The sequence below is a fragment of the Schistocerca americana genome, chromosome 5 (assembly GCF_021461395.2).
Source record: "Schistocerca americana isolate TAMUIC-IGC-003095 chromosome 5, iqSchAmer2.1, whole genome shotgun sequence".
Lineage (NCBI taxonomy): Eukaryota > Metazoa > Arthropoda > Insecta > Orthoptera > Acrididae > Schistocerca > Schistocerca americana.
This window is the reverse complement of record NC_060123.1, coordinates 654,181,778-654,198,816: the sequence shown is the minus strand read 5'-3', so window position 1 is coordinate 654,198,816 and position 17,039 is coordinate 654,181,778. Positions and strand designations below refer to the sequence as shown.

The following is a 17,039-nucleotide window of genomic DNA, read 5'->3' as shown; positions in this document are numbered from 1 at the left end:
GAACAGGTATTTGTCAATTATATTAGTGTCTGGAAGTAGGCTGAATGATAACAATCAGTAAGCCAATACTATTACTTTCATTAACAAGCCTCACATTGGTTGTGTACATTTTAGTTTTAAGATATAAAGTGATAAAAGTGTGTGTACATAAAACATTGTATTGAAACAATAATATCAGTTTTTGTAAATAGGAGAAAGTTAAGAAATCAAACAGTGGAAAATCCAGGATGGAGTGTAACAATATTATGAGAAGGAAAGTTACTACTCACCATATAGTGGAGCTGCTGAGTTGCAGATAGGCACCAGAAAAAAAAAAAAATTCACACTTGAAGCTTTCGGCCAATGGCCTTTGACAACAATACACACACATACGCACACACACACTCACGCAAACGCAACTCACACGAACGCCTACAGTCTCAGGCAACTGAAACCCCACTGTGAGCAGCAGCACCAGTGCATGATGGGAGTGGCAACTGGGTGGGGGAAAGGAGGAGGCTGGGGCAGGGAGGGAGAGGGATAGTATGGTGGGGATGGTAAGCAGTGAAGTGCTGCAGGTTGGGTGGCAGGCAGAGGAGAGGTGGGGAGGGGGGGAAGTAGTGGAAAAGGAGAGAAATAAATAAAAAATAAAATAAAATAAATTTAAAAATGTAAAATGACTGGGTGTGGTGGTGGAATGATGGCTGTGTAGTACTGGAATGGGAGCAGGGAAGGGACTGGATGGGTGAGGACAGTGACTAACAAAGGTTGAGGCCAGGAGGGTTACAGGAATGTAGGATGTATTGCAGGGAAGTTCCCACCTGTACCATTCAGAAAAGTTGGTGTTGGTGGGAAGGACCCATATGGCACAGGCTGTGAAGCAGTCATTGAAATAAGGGATATCATGTTTGGCAGCGTGTTCAGCAACAGGGTGGTCCACTTGTTTCTTGGTCGCAGTTTGTCGGTGGCCATTCATGCGGACAGACAGCTTGTTGGTTGTCATTCCTACATAGAATGCAGCACAGTGGTTGCAGCGTAGCTTTTAGACCACATGACTAGTTTCACAGATAGCCCTACCTCCTATGACATAGGTGATGTTAGTGACTGGGCTCACCTTTGCCGCACTTCCAAATTAAGTCATACAGGACTTGTTAAAGACCTTTTTTCCTTCTCCCAATCCCTGCAGTAGAAACACTTTTTTGCCACCAACCCTACCAATTAGACTCAACCAAAGACCAATATTGAATCTTGTCTAACTCAGTTCACCCTTCCATCCAACTGTGATCCACCCCCACTACCCCAAAACCACCCCCTCTTAGTTTTCCAGAGTTTCTTAACCTCAAACCTTGCTTTATTATCATTCCCCAAATCCCTCAACATGTAGACTAACCTTACATCTCCAGAAAGAACTGCAGTCCACCATCTAAAAACTGATCCCAACATTATAATCCTACCTGTGGACAAAGTCTTCACCAATATTGTTCTAAACTGCAAGGATTGCCTAGCGGAAGGACTCAGCCAGCTGTCAGATACTTCCACCGACGAACCTTGCTACAGTGACCCCATTCCAGTAATCCATCAGGACCTCCACTCACTACTCAAATCCTTAGGCACATTTCAGAACCTGTCCCCGGAGTCCATCTCTCTACTCACCCCTATCACTCCCTGCATTCCTACCTTCTATATGCTTCCTAATGTCCATAAACCTAACCACCCAGGACTCCCCATTGTGGCCAGTTACTGTGGCCCCACTGAGAGAATCTCTGCTCTCGTAGACCTACAACCTATTACCCGGAAACTACCCTCCTATATAAAAGATACCAATCACATTTCCTCCACGGACTCTCCACAGTTCCTGTCCCTTTACCACACGGTGCACTGCTCATCACTGTTGATACCACCTCCCTGTACACTAACACTCCAAATCCCCATGGCCTTACCACTACTGAACACTACCTTTCCCAATGCCCGACGGATATCAAACCAACAACCCCCTTCCTAGTCGCCATGACCAAGTATGTCCTCACCCGCAGTTGCTTCTTCTTTAAGGCACTACGTACAAACAAATCAGGGGTACAACTATGGGCACTTGCATGGCACTATCCTATACCAACCTATTCATGGTCCATCTAGAGGAAGCCTTCCTAAACACCCAGAATCCTAAACCCCATACCTGGTTCAGATTCATTGATAACATCTTTGCTATCTGGATTGAAGGTGAGGACGCCCTATCCACATTACTCCAGGACCTCAGCAACTTCTCACCAATTTGCTTCACCTGGCCCTACTCAACCCTCCTAGATGTTGACCTCCACCTCGAAGATAGCTACATCAGTACCTCCATCCATATCAAACCTACTAACCACCAGCAATAGATACACTTCAACAGCTGCCGACCCATTCCATACCAAGAAGTCCCTTCCATACAGCCAAGCCACCCATGGTCATCACATCTGCAGTGATGAGCAGTCCCTCTCAAAATATACCGAGGGTCTCACTGAATCCTTCACTGACCATAATTATCCTCCCAACCTTGTACAAGAACAAATCTCCTGTACCTTATCTTCCCAGTCTCCCACCACCTCCCAAAGCCCCACCATCCCGCCACATAACTCAGTACCACCCAGGACTGGAGCAACTGAATTACATTCTCTGCCAGGGTTTCAGTTACCTCTCATCGTGCCCTGAAATGGGAAATGTCCTGCCCACTATCCTTCCCACACCTCCCACGGTGGTATTCCGCCATCCACTGAACCTACACAATGTACTCGTCCATTCTCACACAACTCCTGCTCCCAATCCCTTACCTCATGGCACATACCATTGTAATATACCTAGATGCAAGACCTGTACCTTTCATCCTCTGACCACCACCTACTCCGGTCCGGTCATTAACATCACCTATCCCGTCAAAGGCAGGGCTACCTGTGAAACCAGTCATGTGGTCTAAAAGCTAGGCTGCAACCACTACGCTGCATTCTATGTTGGCATGACAACCAACAAGCTGTCTGTCCGCATGAGTGGCCACCGACAAACTGCGACCAAGAAACAAGTGGACCATCCTGTTGCTGAACACGCTGCCAAACATGATATCCTTCATTTCAATGACTGCTTCACAGCCTGTGGCATATGGACCCTTCCCACCAACACCAGCTTTTCTGAATTGCACAGGTGGGAATTTTTCCTGCAATACATCCTACATTCCCGTAACCCTCCTGGCCTCAAACTTCGTTAGTCGGTGTCCTCACCCATCCAGCCCCTTCCCTGCTCCCATTCCAGCACTACACAGCTGTCATTCCACCACCACACCCAGATTATTTATTTATTTCTCTTTCTTTCTCTCCTTTTCCCCACTACTTCCCCCCCCTCCCTCCCCACCTCTCCCCTGCCCACCACCCAACCTTCAGCACTTCACTGTCCACCATCCCCACCATACTATCCCTCTCCCTCCCTGCCCTAGCCTCTTACTTTCCCCCACCCAGTCGCTGCTCCCATCGTGCACTGGTACTGCTGCTCACAATGTGGTTTCAGTTGTGTGTGTGTGTGTGTGTGTGTGTGTGTGTGTGCGTGCGTGCGTGCGTGCGTATGTGTGTCTATTGTTGACAAAGGCCATTGGCCAAAAGCTTTAAGTGTAAAAATCTTTTCGTTCTGCCTATCTGCGACTCAGCATCTTCACTATATGGTGAGTAGCAACTTTCCTTCTCATAAAAAAGTTAAGAGAGTAATACAGTACGTTGATATTAACTGACAGTTAGTCATCTGATGTTGGTATATACAAGAAACTGAAAAGTTGTGAAGCTTGTAGCCTTAGATCTGCATATACAGTGTAATGTGTATTGTATGTGAAAAGACGAAATTGGAAGAGAGAACCTTAGCCAATTATTTTGCATATTACAGATCTAAAGATAGCCTGTAGATAAACCAAAAGTAGTAACTGATAAAACTACATTTGCGATCTTGACTGTTAGGGGTTTTTCTGAATCCACAGCTTTAACACAGCATATCACTTATCTCCAAATCTGACCATATTGAATGATCAATGAACTGAATTTGCAGATGAATGCTGCTGTTGAAGATGTATACTTCTGAGTTGCCAGATGCCAAAGGGTAAAATTGACAACATAGTTTGGAAATGAGATTCCAAACAGCAGCCTGCAGATGCAATTCAGATCATGAGAAATAGCAGAAGGGTGTCACTGCTGGCAGGCATTGTTAAGCACAGGGTGCATCTCCTATCTTAGCTCATACCACCCAATGAGTTGTAATTGCCACACACTGAAAGAAATAAGCAAGTTATTCATAATGTCATTAACAAACAGAGTTTATCTGCAGTTTATTATTTGGTAATGTAAAGAAAGAAAGGCTTTTGAGTAATTAATTAATTTTTTAAAAAAATAGTAGTGTGTTTTCAGTATAAAATGAAATATTTGGCCATTCTTGGTGTTGCCATTGCCCTATGTTTTCAGATTTTGGTATTTTTGTATTGTTATGAAATGATTTCATGTTCTACTTGATACTAATCTGTTACTGTATTCGCAGGTCATTGGACTATCTCATTCTTAATGCAGCGATTTTTGGGTTACCATTCTCATTGACAGGGGATGGATATGAAACATTGTTTCAAGTAAACCACTTGAGTCACTTTTATCTCACACTGCTGCTTCTGTCATCGCTGCATTCATCATCTAGGATTGTTGTTGTGTCTTCGGAATCCCACAGGTAAGTTGCTGCAAATTATCCATTGGAGGGGTTTGTAATATGTTCCAATCCTGTTTTTCATGTCCATTTATTTGAATTCTCATCCTGTCTCTTTTTTCTTCCTTCTAATTTCTTCATAATCACATAGTCATATCATATATTTCAACTCCATCCGTCTACTCTGTTCTTCTGTCTTCCTGCTGCTCGTACATTGACTGCATGCATACATTGAGTACAGTAGACTCAATGTTTCACAGAATCAAGAATTCTCACCTGATCACATTATCATGGGCATGCTACTTCAGAGGTAAATTTAATTGATTAAGATACTCTAGAGATTTCATGCTAGTGTTAGGAGACATTTATGTGGAAATGAGGTTCCAAACAGCAGCCTGCAGATGCAGTTTAGATCATGAAAAATAGCAGGAAACAACGAAGATTGTGAATCCATTATTAAATCACTGATGAGAAATGACTTTCATAGCCACAAATAAATATCAAATAGACTATGACTTAGTGCACCCAGCCATCTGCACAATGTGTCTTTCAGGTACAGTCAGTTTCCAAACATATTAAAATATTAATTAGAAAAACCATATTATTAAAAGAGAACAAGAGATAATAGAGACAATTACATGATGGTTGTCTTATTACTTAAGTTTTTGAAGATCTTTGAGAAGATTTTCTGTAAATAGAAGTTCACAATCACAATACTTGCAATTTATTGTCAGACTGGGATTCAGGAAAGTAGCATTGAGAGGAAAGATAGTTTAATCTTTTGTGTGTAAAGCATTAACAGGTCTAAATGGTATTTTACACTTTGCATGAGTCAGTACATAATGAAATTAGGGAAGTACGCATAAATGATTCCATTATTATCAAGAATGCAGGAAGCAGAAGGTTATCCTCAGGCATCAACAAAGCATCAACAAATAAGGGTAAAATTTGATTCCAGTAGTGAGGCCTGCTATAGGATTCCATTCTTGAATTGAAGTAGATTAGACGTACTTTTCAATCCAATTGATCCATAGTGAGGAGATCCTCTGGGATGTGAAACATGTCAAAAACAAAAATACACAATAAATATTTACAAAATAACAACAGGTATGTTAATGTACCTTCCACAGAAACCAAAAGAAAGTGCCCTCGTGATGAGGAATCAGTCAAGGAAAATCTTAAGCATATTTACATTCAAAAGGATATAAAACTAGTAATTACACGTTCAATACACTTCCGTGTATATGATAATTCTTTGGTTATTAGCTACACATCATCAAATAAAAGAATAAAATTCAAAAAAATGTTTCACAGCACTTATTCACAATGATTACATTACTGCGCAAAATTTGTACAGAAGTCAGATTGTAGATAATATTCACACTATTTGATATCAGGGTTGCCACAGGTTCTGTAAATCAGTGAATATCAGGGAATTTCAAACATATCAGGGAAATTTGGAAAAAAAAAAACCACTGGAAAAATCTCGATTTGTCTCTGTAGCATGAAATTGTTTGTTTACTGAGACGTCATGCTTCATCACTGGTTGGGCACATCTGAGTATGTGCACCGCTTCCGTATTCTGTTATTCTTATTGCTGCTCCCCTTCCCACCCCTCCCCTGCAGTCAGTGTTGCCACCACTACTTGCTGCTAGCCTAGCAGCTGCCGATGACAGGCAGGGGTGCAGGTGTGAGGAGTGGTTTGTGTGGATCTGATTCTCAGAGCTTGTTGAAGCAGCGGCTGGAGACAACGGTCATGTGTGCACGAGTTGTGTCACAATGATTTTGTGAATGTGTGTGCGATGTTGTTTTCTGACAAATGCTATGGCCAAAAATTTAGTTGAGAGTGTGACTGTCTTTTCTGTGTGCCTGTCTGTGACTCAGCGATCATCTTTACAGTGAGTTGCTACGTATCCTCATTAGTATTGATTCTCAGAGTATTTGCACAAGATATCTGTTGCGTTGGTGATCACTGTGGTCCCACTGCATCAACATGGTGTCTCTGACGTGTAATAGCTGGCCACACGAGTGGAATTCCATGATGGGCCAAAAATGCAGGCCATTTCTGTGGGTATCTGTAACAGATCGGGCCTACCAATCTGAAGCCCATAGTTTCCCACTAAAGTGCCGGCATCTCTGTGGGTATTTCTAATAGATCTGGCCTGCCAATCTGAAGCCCATAGTTTCCCACTAATGTGCGGACCCTGCCTGTTGCATCTAGTCTCACTGATCTGTGGCGTAATGTGGTGAATTTTCATGGCTTATCCATGAATCTAGGACTGTGGTGCTCCTCGGCAGGACAGAGGCCATGGGCAATGGATTTCAGGAATTGTGACTGTCTCATCCCAAATACATTGTACAGTGTGACATTTTATTTATTCTAGTACATTTTGGCACTTCGAAAGTGGTTTGTATATTAGAAAGTATGGACGATAAGAAGAAGAAAATTATGGCAGTGGCTGGCAGTTTGTTTGTATGCTATGTACTCGTGCATTTCTTGAAAGAAAAATCACACAATACTTGTAGAATAATAGACAAAACACAGTGGATAATAACCAACAATAACGTACAAAGGGTGTCAGTAAAATGAGATTCCCAATTTTTTTTCACAGTGTAAAACTTGTTTATTTCATGAATGCGTACATTTTTGGAAAGTTCAGACTTTAACCTATTTTTCTACATAGTCGCCACTGAGGTCAATATATTTTTGCATGCGGTGTATGAGCTTTTGAATGCCCGAGTCAAAAAAATGTGCCACCAAGCTGCGTAGATACCTGAGAATCGCTTCTTCCAGCTCTTCTCTGTTACCGAAATGCGATCGACACAGGTGTTTCTTCATGTCAGGGAAGAGATGGTAGTCATTTGGGGCTAAGTCCGGGCTGTAGGGCGGGTGTTTGACAATACCCCATCCAAATTCTGTGATGAGCTCACTGGTGGCTGTAGCGGTGTGTGGTCGAGCGTTATACTGATCCAGACACACCCCCCTCGGACAGCATACCCCTCCTCTTGTTTTGAATTATGCGACACAATGTTTGCAGTGTCTTGCAGTACCTGGCAGCGTTGATTGTTGTACCGGTGGGCAATAATTCACACAACAATACTCCCTTCCTGTCCCAAAACACTGTTGCCATCACTTTGCCGACACTTTGCGTTTGTTTGAATTTTCGCAGTCTCGGCGACTCTGGTTGCTTCCTTTGTTTGGACTGTTCTTTGGTTTCGGGTGTGCGGTAGTGCACCCAAGTCTCATCTCCAGAGATGATGGAGTCAGGGTATCCCTCGCCATGAGTTCCATGATCTTGAAGAAGTTCTTGGACCGCTTCAACACATTGCTGTTTGTGGCCTTCGGTCAACATTCTTGGCACCCACCTTGCGCAAACCTTAGCATACCCTAGATGCTCTCTCAAAATCTTGTCAATAGAGATTTTGCTGACATCAGGGATCATTTCGGAGAGCTCACGAACCATCACTTTTCGATCTGAGAGCACTGCTGCCTCCATCAGTGGTCTTAACAAAACATTTATAACATTTGGCTTGCTTTCTCCATCTAAAAACAGTTCATTACAAAAGATGTTGATGTTAGTACTTAAGATTTTTATTCACATGTTTAGAAATACAGAAGATCTCAAAATTTGTCAGGGTGGAATGCTAAAAATTGTCTGGAAATCAGGGAAAGATCAGGAAATTTCACTTGGGGAAACTTGTTACAGCCCTGAATATTGTTAACAACATGCACACAACGGTCAGGTCTGACTATTCTCAAACTGAACTTTATTATTAGTTAAACTTTTTATGGCTGCTAACATGTTATTGATAATGTGAATTGCTGAATAGTCAACATCTTTCTGAACCAAATAAGTTACTTTAAATATTTGTGAAAGTTATTCTTATTTCTAGTATTTATTCCATGAACTGAACTGTTGGTTTGAAGAAAAAGATACATTTTTAATGGCAAATTTCATTAAGGAATAAATATGTTGGGAATCAGTAGTTAATATCCCCAGTTCCTGAAACAGCCCCCTGGAGGATGTTCTTGAGTTCACACCAGAAATAATTTCTATTGGGTTCAGACAACTTTAGCATGGCTTGATCAGTTACCCCAGAAAATAATCCCATCTGGCAGTATGGAATGAAAATAATTAAACTATGATAGTTTCTTATTTTTAAACAACCTATGTCTGACAACATTCACATAGAAAACAGAGATTTGTTTAGGTGCATAAGCAGTTCTGTGGTATGCTCCTCCCTGTTAAATTTACTGTCACGCTGTTATCCCAAAAATGTAGTATGTTTTTCAAAGTTCAATGTCAGAGAATTGGCTAGGAACCATTTATTAATGTCCATGAAAATTTCGTTAGCCGACCTTTCTAAGGCTATACTTGGTTTACCGTTTATTGGAACGTTTGTATCATCTGCAAATAAAGCAAACTTGTTGTTGTTGTTGTTGTTGTTGTTGTTGTTGTTGTGATCTTCAGTCCTGAGACTGGTTTGATGCAGCTCTCCATGCTCCTCTATCCTGTGCAAGCTTCTTCATCTCCCAGTACCTACTGCAGTCTACATCCTTCTGAATCTGTTTAGTGTATTCATCTCTTGGTCTCCCTCTACGATTTTTACCCTCCACGCTGCCCTCCAATGCTAAATTTGTGATCCCTTGATGCCTCAAAACATGTCCTACCAACTGATCCCTTCTTCTAGTCAAGTTGTGCCACAAACTTCTCTTCTCCCCAATCCTATTCAATACCTCCTCATTAGTTACGTGATCTACCCACCTTATCTTCAGCATTCTTCTGTAGCACCACATTTCGAAAGCTTCTATTCTCTTCTTGTCCAAACTGGTTATCGTCCATGTTTCACTTCCATACATGGCTACACTCCATACAAATACTTTCAGAAACGACTTCCTGACACTAAAATCTATACTCGATGTTAACAAATTTCTCTTCTTCAGAAACGCTTTCCTTGCCATTGCCAGTCTACATTTTATATCCTCTCTACTTCGACCATCATCAGTTATTTTGCTCCCCAAATAGCAAAACTCCTTTACTACTTTAAGTGTCTCATTTCCTAATCTAATTCCCTCAGCATCACACGACTTCATTCGACTACATTCCATTATCCTCGTTTTGCTTTTGTTGATGTTCATCTTATATCCTCCTTTCAAGACGCTGTCCATTCCGTTCAACTGCTCTTCCGAGTCCTTTGCTGTCTCTGACAGAATTACAATGTCATCGGCGAACCTCAAAGTTTTTACTACTTCTCCATGAATTTTAATACCTACTCCGAATTTTTCTTTTGTTTCCTTTACTGCTTGCTCAATATACAGATTGAATAACATCGGGGAGAGGCTACAACCCTGTCTCACTCCTTTCCCATCCGCTGCTTCCCTTTCATGCCTCTCGACTCTTATAACTGCCATATGGTTTCTGTACAAATTGTAAATAGCCTTTCGCTCCTTGTATTTTACCCCTGCCACCTTCAGAATTTGAAAGAGAGTATTCCAGTTAACATTGTCAAAAGCTTTCTCTAAGTCTACAAATGCTAGAAACGTAAGTTTGCCTTTTCTTAATCTTTCTTCTAAGATAAGTCGTAAGGTTAGTATTGCCTCGCGTGTTCCAACATTTCTACGGAATCCAAACTGATCTTCCCCGAGGTCCGCGTCTACCAGTTTTTCCATTCGTCTGTAAAGAATTCGCGTTAGTATTTTGCAGCTGTGACTTATTAAACTGATAGTTCGGTAATTTTCACATCTGTCAACACCTGCTTTCTTTGGGATTGGAATTATTATATTCTTCTTGAAGTCTGTGGGTATTTCGCCTGTCTCATACATCTTGCTCACCAGATGGTAGAGTTTTGTCATGACTGGCTCTCCCAAGGCCATCAGTAGTTCTAATGGAATGTTGTCTACTCCCGGGGCCTTGTTTCGACTCAGGTCTTTCAGTGCTCTGTCAAACTCTTCACGCAGTATCTTATCTCCCATTTCATCTTCATCTACATCCTCTTCCATTTCCATAATATTGTCCTCAAGTACATCGACCTTGTATAAACCCTCTATATACTCCTTCCACCTTTCTGCCTTCCCTTCTTTGCTTAGAACTGGGTTGCCATCTGAGCTCTTGATATTCATACAAGTGGGTCTCTTTTCTCCAAAGGTCTCTTTAATTTTCCTGTAGGCAGTATCTATCTTACCCCTAGTGAGACAAGCCTCTACATCCTTACATTTGTCCTCTAGCCATGCCTGTTTAGCCATTTTGCACTTCCTGTCGATCTCATTTTTGAGACGTTTGTATTCCTTTTTGCCTGCTTCATTTACTGCATCTTTATATTTTCTGCTTTCATCAATTAAATTCAATATTTCTTCTGTTACCCAAGGATTTCTATTAGCCCTCGTCTTTTTACCTACTTGATCCTCTGCTGCCTTCACTACTTCATCCCTCAGAGCTACCCATTCTTCTTCTACTGTATTTCTTTCCCCCATTCCTGTCAATTGTTCCCTTATGCTCTCCCTGAAACTCTCTACAACTTCTGGTTCTTTCAGTTTATCCAGGTCCCATCTCCTTAAATTCCCACCTTTTTGCAGTTTCTTCAGTTTCAATCTGCAGTTCATAACCAATAGATTGTGGTCAGAGTCCACATCTGCCCATGGAAATGTCTTACAATTTAAAATCTGGTTCCTGAATCTCTGTCTTACCATTGTATAATCTATCTGAGACCTTCCAGTATCTCCAGGTTTCTTGCATGTATACAACCTTCTTTTATGATTCTTGCACCAAGTGTTAGCTATGATGAAGTTATGCTCTGTGCAAAATTCTACCAGGTGGCTTCCCCTTTCATTCCTTACTCCCATTCCATATTCACCTACTACGTTTCCTTCTCTCCCTTTTCCTACTGACGAATTCCAGTCACCCATGACTATTAAATTTTCGTCTCCCTTCACTACCTGAATAATTTCTTTTATCTCGTCATACATTTCATCTATTTCTTCATCATCTGCAGAGCTAGTTGGCATATAAACTTGTACTACTGTAGTAGGCATGGGCTTTGTGTTTACCTTGGCCACAATAATGTGTTCACTATGCTGTTTGTAGTAGCTAACCCGCACTCCTATTTTTTTATTCATTATTAAACCTACTCCTGCATTACCCCTATTTGATTTTGTATTTATAACCCGGTAATCACCTGACCAAAAGTCTTGTTCCTCCTGCCACCGAACTTCACTAATTCCCACTATATCTTACTTTAACCTATCCATTTCCCTTTTTAAATTTTCTAACCTACCTGCTCGATTAAGGGATCTGACATTCCACGCTCCGATCCGTAGAATGCCAGTTTTCTTTCTCCTGATAACGACGTGCTCTTGAGTAGTCCCCGCCCGGAGATCCAAATGGGGGACTAGCAAACTTAGCATCTGGTAATGTTACTGATGAAAGGTCATTGATATACACAAGAAAAAGGAAGTGTCCTAAAATGGAGTATTCCAATTTACTTAAAAAGATTCATTTCCTGATATGAATGACCTTTCACAAAATATGGCAGTTTTTTTTTCTATTTGTAGGTAACAGGTTAAGCAAATGAGGTAGTGGTTACCATATGTGACAGTGTTACGGAGAACAGGTATGCATATAGTTCTGACACAGTTTCTTATCATGTTAATGAAGTGCTCCGGAAGTACTCTTTATAGACATTAGTGCAACACCACAACATGCGGAATACACATATGATTGATGTGTTACATGTTAAGTTGACAAAAGTTCACAGTAGTTGACCCTGCCTTCTTTAACAAACTATTTAGAAGAACCTTTTCATTGTCTGTGAGTGAATTCAAAACAAGAGGAGCAAAATGGTTTCAAAGCAAAGCACATTTTTCAGTTTTAGTTTTCAAGGACCATATAATATGAAGGTTGTTATGAAGGTAATGCCTCCTATTTTTTTGTGGTCACTCAGGATGTCTGTGTTATATGTTGTTGGTGTAGTGCTAATGCTTGAACCCTCCCCTTTCATTTGTAGGTGGTTCCATTGTTCTGCAGTAGTTGGCATCAGCAGAGGAGTATTCCAAAATGTAGTCTGATATGGACACACGTATAAAACAGCGATGTGTGATTTAATTCTTCATTGTTGAAGAATTGTGCCAATTGAAATCCATCAAAACTTGTTAAAGGTGTATGGAGATGATACAATAGACGTGACCAATGTGAGGCAATAGGTACAGCATTTTCAAGGTGGTGAATAGGTTGTGCATGACTAGCCGTGGCCCAGTTGACCCTGCACAGTTTTCATCTCTCGCAATGAATTTCATCTTGATCAACTCATCTGTGCCGGTCAGTGGATAATGACCAGAGAAGACAGTCCTTGGAATTGCAACATGTGAATTCTCCATCAAATAAGAGATTCAAGACACTGTCGTCTGCAGGCGATGTGCACAGTCTTCTGGGTAGCCAGGGTGTGGTTGTTTTGGATGTCCTGGAGCCTGGAGAACTGTTAATTCAGGATGCTATAAGACAACACTGACCGGGCTGAAAGTCTGAATTTCCAGGGTAAGGCCAGAGAAAAAGACTAACTGTCACCTGCAACACGATAAGCTGGGCCCCACACCAGTCTTCCTACCACACAACTCATTGCAAAATTTGGCAGGACTGTCTTACCACATCTACCGTACAGTCCCGATTTAGGGCTTTCAGACTTCCATCCCTTTGGGCCTCTGAAAGCTGGACTAGGTGGCGCCGTTTTTGAGAATCAGATGCTGTTGTCAAAGCTGTAAGGAAGTGGTTAGTGTCAGCTGGTTCTGATGATTTTTATAAGCACAGGCTCAGGTTCATCATTGGCAAAAGTTCATAACAAATGATGGTGACTGTGAAAAAATGACAGTCTGTAACTGAAATGTTGCTCTATTTAGCTGTGCTGCTGTGATTTATGTATCTCTTATAGTTTCCGTTAATGAAAATAGGAGACTTTGATTTTGGTACGACCCTCGTAGTTGACCTGGAATTTTAATGATGAATGGCATTTAACAATAAGCTGTAACAGCATGCATCATCATTTAATATGATATGAGTAATTAGTAGTTGTGGCATACAAATGTAGTGTAGAATGACAATTTTTTAAGTTTTCATACTAACTTTACTTAATAAGACCTGTTCAAGCACACTATATTAACACAGTTTCCAGATTAAATCAACTTCATGGCACCAATTACATTCAAACATGTTCAAATGAGAATAAATCCTATTCTGTTCTATTTTATTCAAACTGAGGAAGATTATTCTAGAGAGCTACTGTGCCTTGTTAGTGGCATTGTTTAGGCAAGGAAAAGTGTCCACAAGTTTCTTTAGGTATGCCATTTCTGGCTGAAGCCATCCTCTGCTAATTAGATCCAGTACAGGTGCCAAATTGGAGGAATATTGGCTGCTATCTTTCACCCATCATTCTAAATGCTTCCAGGCACTTTCTGTGGGATTAACATTGGGTGATTTATCAACCCAGTCGAGGTATGATAGAGTGCTCGAGTGTTCATGAAACTGAGACCATATCTGTGCAGCCATTGAACACAGCTCTTGTAATCTTAGGAGAGGAAGTACACACAGCATACTCATCATGAAGTTATAAAATAAAGGGCAACTCTTAGTCACTGAGACTGTCAAAAAAGAAAATCCCAGTTGATGTTCGCTGTAACCTGAACCAGTGAGCTCAATTTGTGGTATGAAAAACATCCCCAAAATATCATATTCTGTTCCTATGGTCTGCATTATACACTCCACACACCATGAGTTAAATAGCTTATTGACCACTGGTGCACTTGACACTTTGCATAATTTGCAAAGAGGCAATATTATTGTGATTTGTCATGCCACACTACACTCCTCCAATTAGCTGCTGTTCAGTTTTCATGTTAAAGAAACTTGTGGACAATCTTCCATGCTTGAACGAGGCCACAATCAAGGAACGTTTATAAATAATTATTCTTCTATTGAACAGTAATTTTCCAGAAGAATCGTTCTCTGTTTGCTTTCAAATTTAGAGTATGATAGAATGGAATAGTATATCTAAAAACAAAGATGACGTGACTTACCAAACGAAAGTGCTGGCAGGTCGATAGACACACAAACAAACACAAACGTACACACAAAATTCAAACTTTCGCAACAAACGGTTGCTTCATCAGGAAAGAGGGAAGGAGAGGGAAAGACGAAAGGATGTGGGTTTTAAGGGAGAGGGTAAGGAGTCATTCCAATCCCGGGAGCGGAACGATTTACCTTAGGGGGAAAAAAGGACAGGTATACACTCGCGTGCACACACACACACATATCCATCCGAACATATACAGACACAAGCTGACATTTGTAAAGGCAAAGAGTTTGGGCAGAGATGTCAGTCGAGGCGGAAGTACAGAGGCAAAGATCAGGTGAGGTATGAGCGGCGGCAAATTGAAATTAGCGGAGATTGAGGCCTGGCGGATAACGAGAAGAGAGGTTGTACTGAAGGGCAAGTTGCCATCTCCGGAGTTCTGACAGGTTGGTGTTAGTGGGAAGTATCCAGATAACCCGGACGGTGTAACACTGTGCCAAGATGTGCTGGCCGTGCACTAAGGTGTGTTTAGCCACAGGGTGATCCTCACTACCAACAAACACTGTCTGCCTGTGTCCATTCATGCGAATGGACAGTTTGTTGGCTTTCACACGTGGCTCTGCCTTTGATCGTGTACACCTTCCGGGTTACAGGACTGGAGTAGGTGGTGGTGGGAGGGTGCATGGGACAGGTTTTACACCGGGGGAGGTTACAAGGGCCAGAGGGTAGTGAAGGTGGTTTGGGGATTTCATAGGGATGAACTAAGAGGTTACGAAGGTTAGGTGGATGGTGGAAAGACACTCTTGGTGGAGTGGGGAGCATTTCATGAAGGATGGATCTCATTTCAGGGCAGGATTTAAGGAAGTCGTATCCCTGCTGGAGAGCCACATTCAGAGTCTGATCCAGTCCCGGAAAGTATCCTGTCACAAGTGGGGCACTTTTGCGGTTCTTCTGTGGGAGGTTCTGGGTTTGAGGGGATGAGGAAGTGCCTCTGGTTATTTGCTTCTGTACCAGGTCGGGAGGGTAGTTGCGGGATGCGAAAGCTGTTTTCAGGTTGTTGGTGTAATGGTTCAGGGATTCCGGACTGGAGCAGATTCATTTGCCACGAAGACCTGGAATGGGTGGTAGCTGTCATAATGGAGGTACTGTTGCTTGTTGGTGGGTTTAATGTGGACGGACGTGTGAACTGGCCATTGGACAGGTGGAGGTCAACGTCAAGGAAAGTGGCATGGGATTTGGAGTAGGACCAGGTGAATCTGATGGAACCAAAGGAGTTGAGGTTGGAGAGGAAATTCTGGAGTCCAGATCATGAAGATGTCATCAATAAATCTGTACCAAACTTTGGGTTGGCAGGCCTGGGTAACCAAGAAGGCTTCCTCTAAGCGACCCATGAATAGGTTGGCGTACAAGGGGGCCATCCTGGTACCCATGGCTGTTCCCTTTAATTGTTGGTGTGTCTGGCCTTCGAAAGTGAAGAAGTTGTGGGTCAGGAATAAGCTGGCTAAGGTAATGAGGAAAGAGGTTTTAGGTAGGGTGGCAGGTGATCGGCGTGAAAGGAAGTGTTCCATCGCAGCGAGGCCCTGGACGTGCTGAATATTTGTGTATAAGGAAGTGGCATCAATGGTTACAAGGGTGGTTTCCGGGGTAACAGATTGGGTAAGGATGCCAGGCGTTCAAGAAAGTGGTTGGTGTCTTTGTTGAAGGATGGGGGACTGCATGTAATGGGTTGAAGGTGTTGATCTACGTAGGCAGAGATACGTTCTGTGGGGGCTTGGTAACCAGCTACAATGGGACGGCCGGAATGATTGGGTTTGTGAATTTTAGGAAGAAGGTAGATGGTAGGGGTGCGGGGTGTTGGTGGGGTCAGGAGGTTGATAGAGTCAGGTGAAAGGTTTTGTAGGGGGCCTAAGGTTCTGAGGATTCCTTGAAGCTCCGCCTGGACATCAGGAATGGGATTACCTGGGCAAACTTTGTATGTAGTGTTGTCTGAAAGCTGACACAGTCCCTCAGCCACATACTCCCGACGATCAAGTACCACGGTCGTGGAACCCTTGTCCACCAGAAGAATGACGATGGATCGGTCAGCCTTCAGATCACGGATAGCCTGGGCTTCAGCAGTGGTGATGTTGGGAGTAGGATTAAGGTTTTTTAAGAAGGATTGAGAAGCAAGGCTGGAAGTCAGAAATTCCTGGAAGGTTTGGAGAGGGTGATTTTGAGGAAGAGGAGGTGGGTCCCGCTGTGACGGAGGACGGAACTGTTCCAGGCAGGGTTCAATTTGGATAGTGTCTTGGGGAGTTGGATCATTAGGA

General features: G+C 42.3%; 1 protein-coding gene across 3 annotated transcripts in view; it reads left to right on the top strand.

Moving 5' to 3' along the window:
- LOC124615722 (WW domain-containing oxidoreductase) overlaps positions 1-17,039 on the top strand; it is a 138,683-nt gene that overhangs the window by 69,463 nt on the left and 52,181 nt on the right. For all 3 annotated transcript variants that reach the window (XM_047143790.1, XM_047143789.1, XM_047143788.1), the window contains exon 5: positions 4,519-4,698. In XM_047143790.1, coding sequence (XP_046999746.1) covers positions 4,519-4,698 — 180 coding nt within the window. The remainder of the gene's footprint in view (positions 1-4,518; positions 4,699-17,039) is intronic.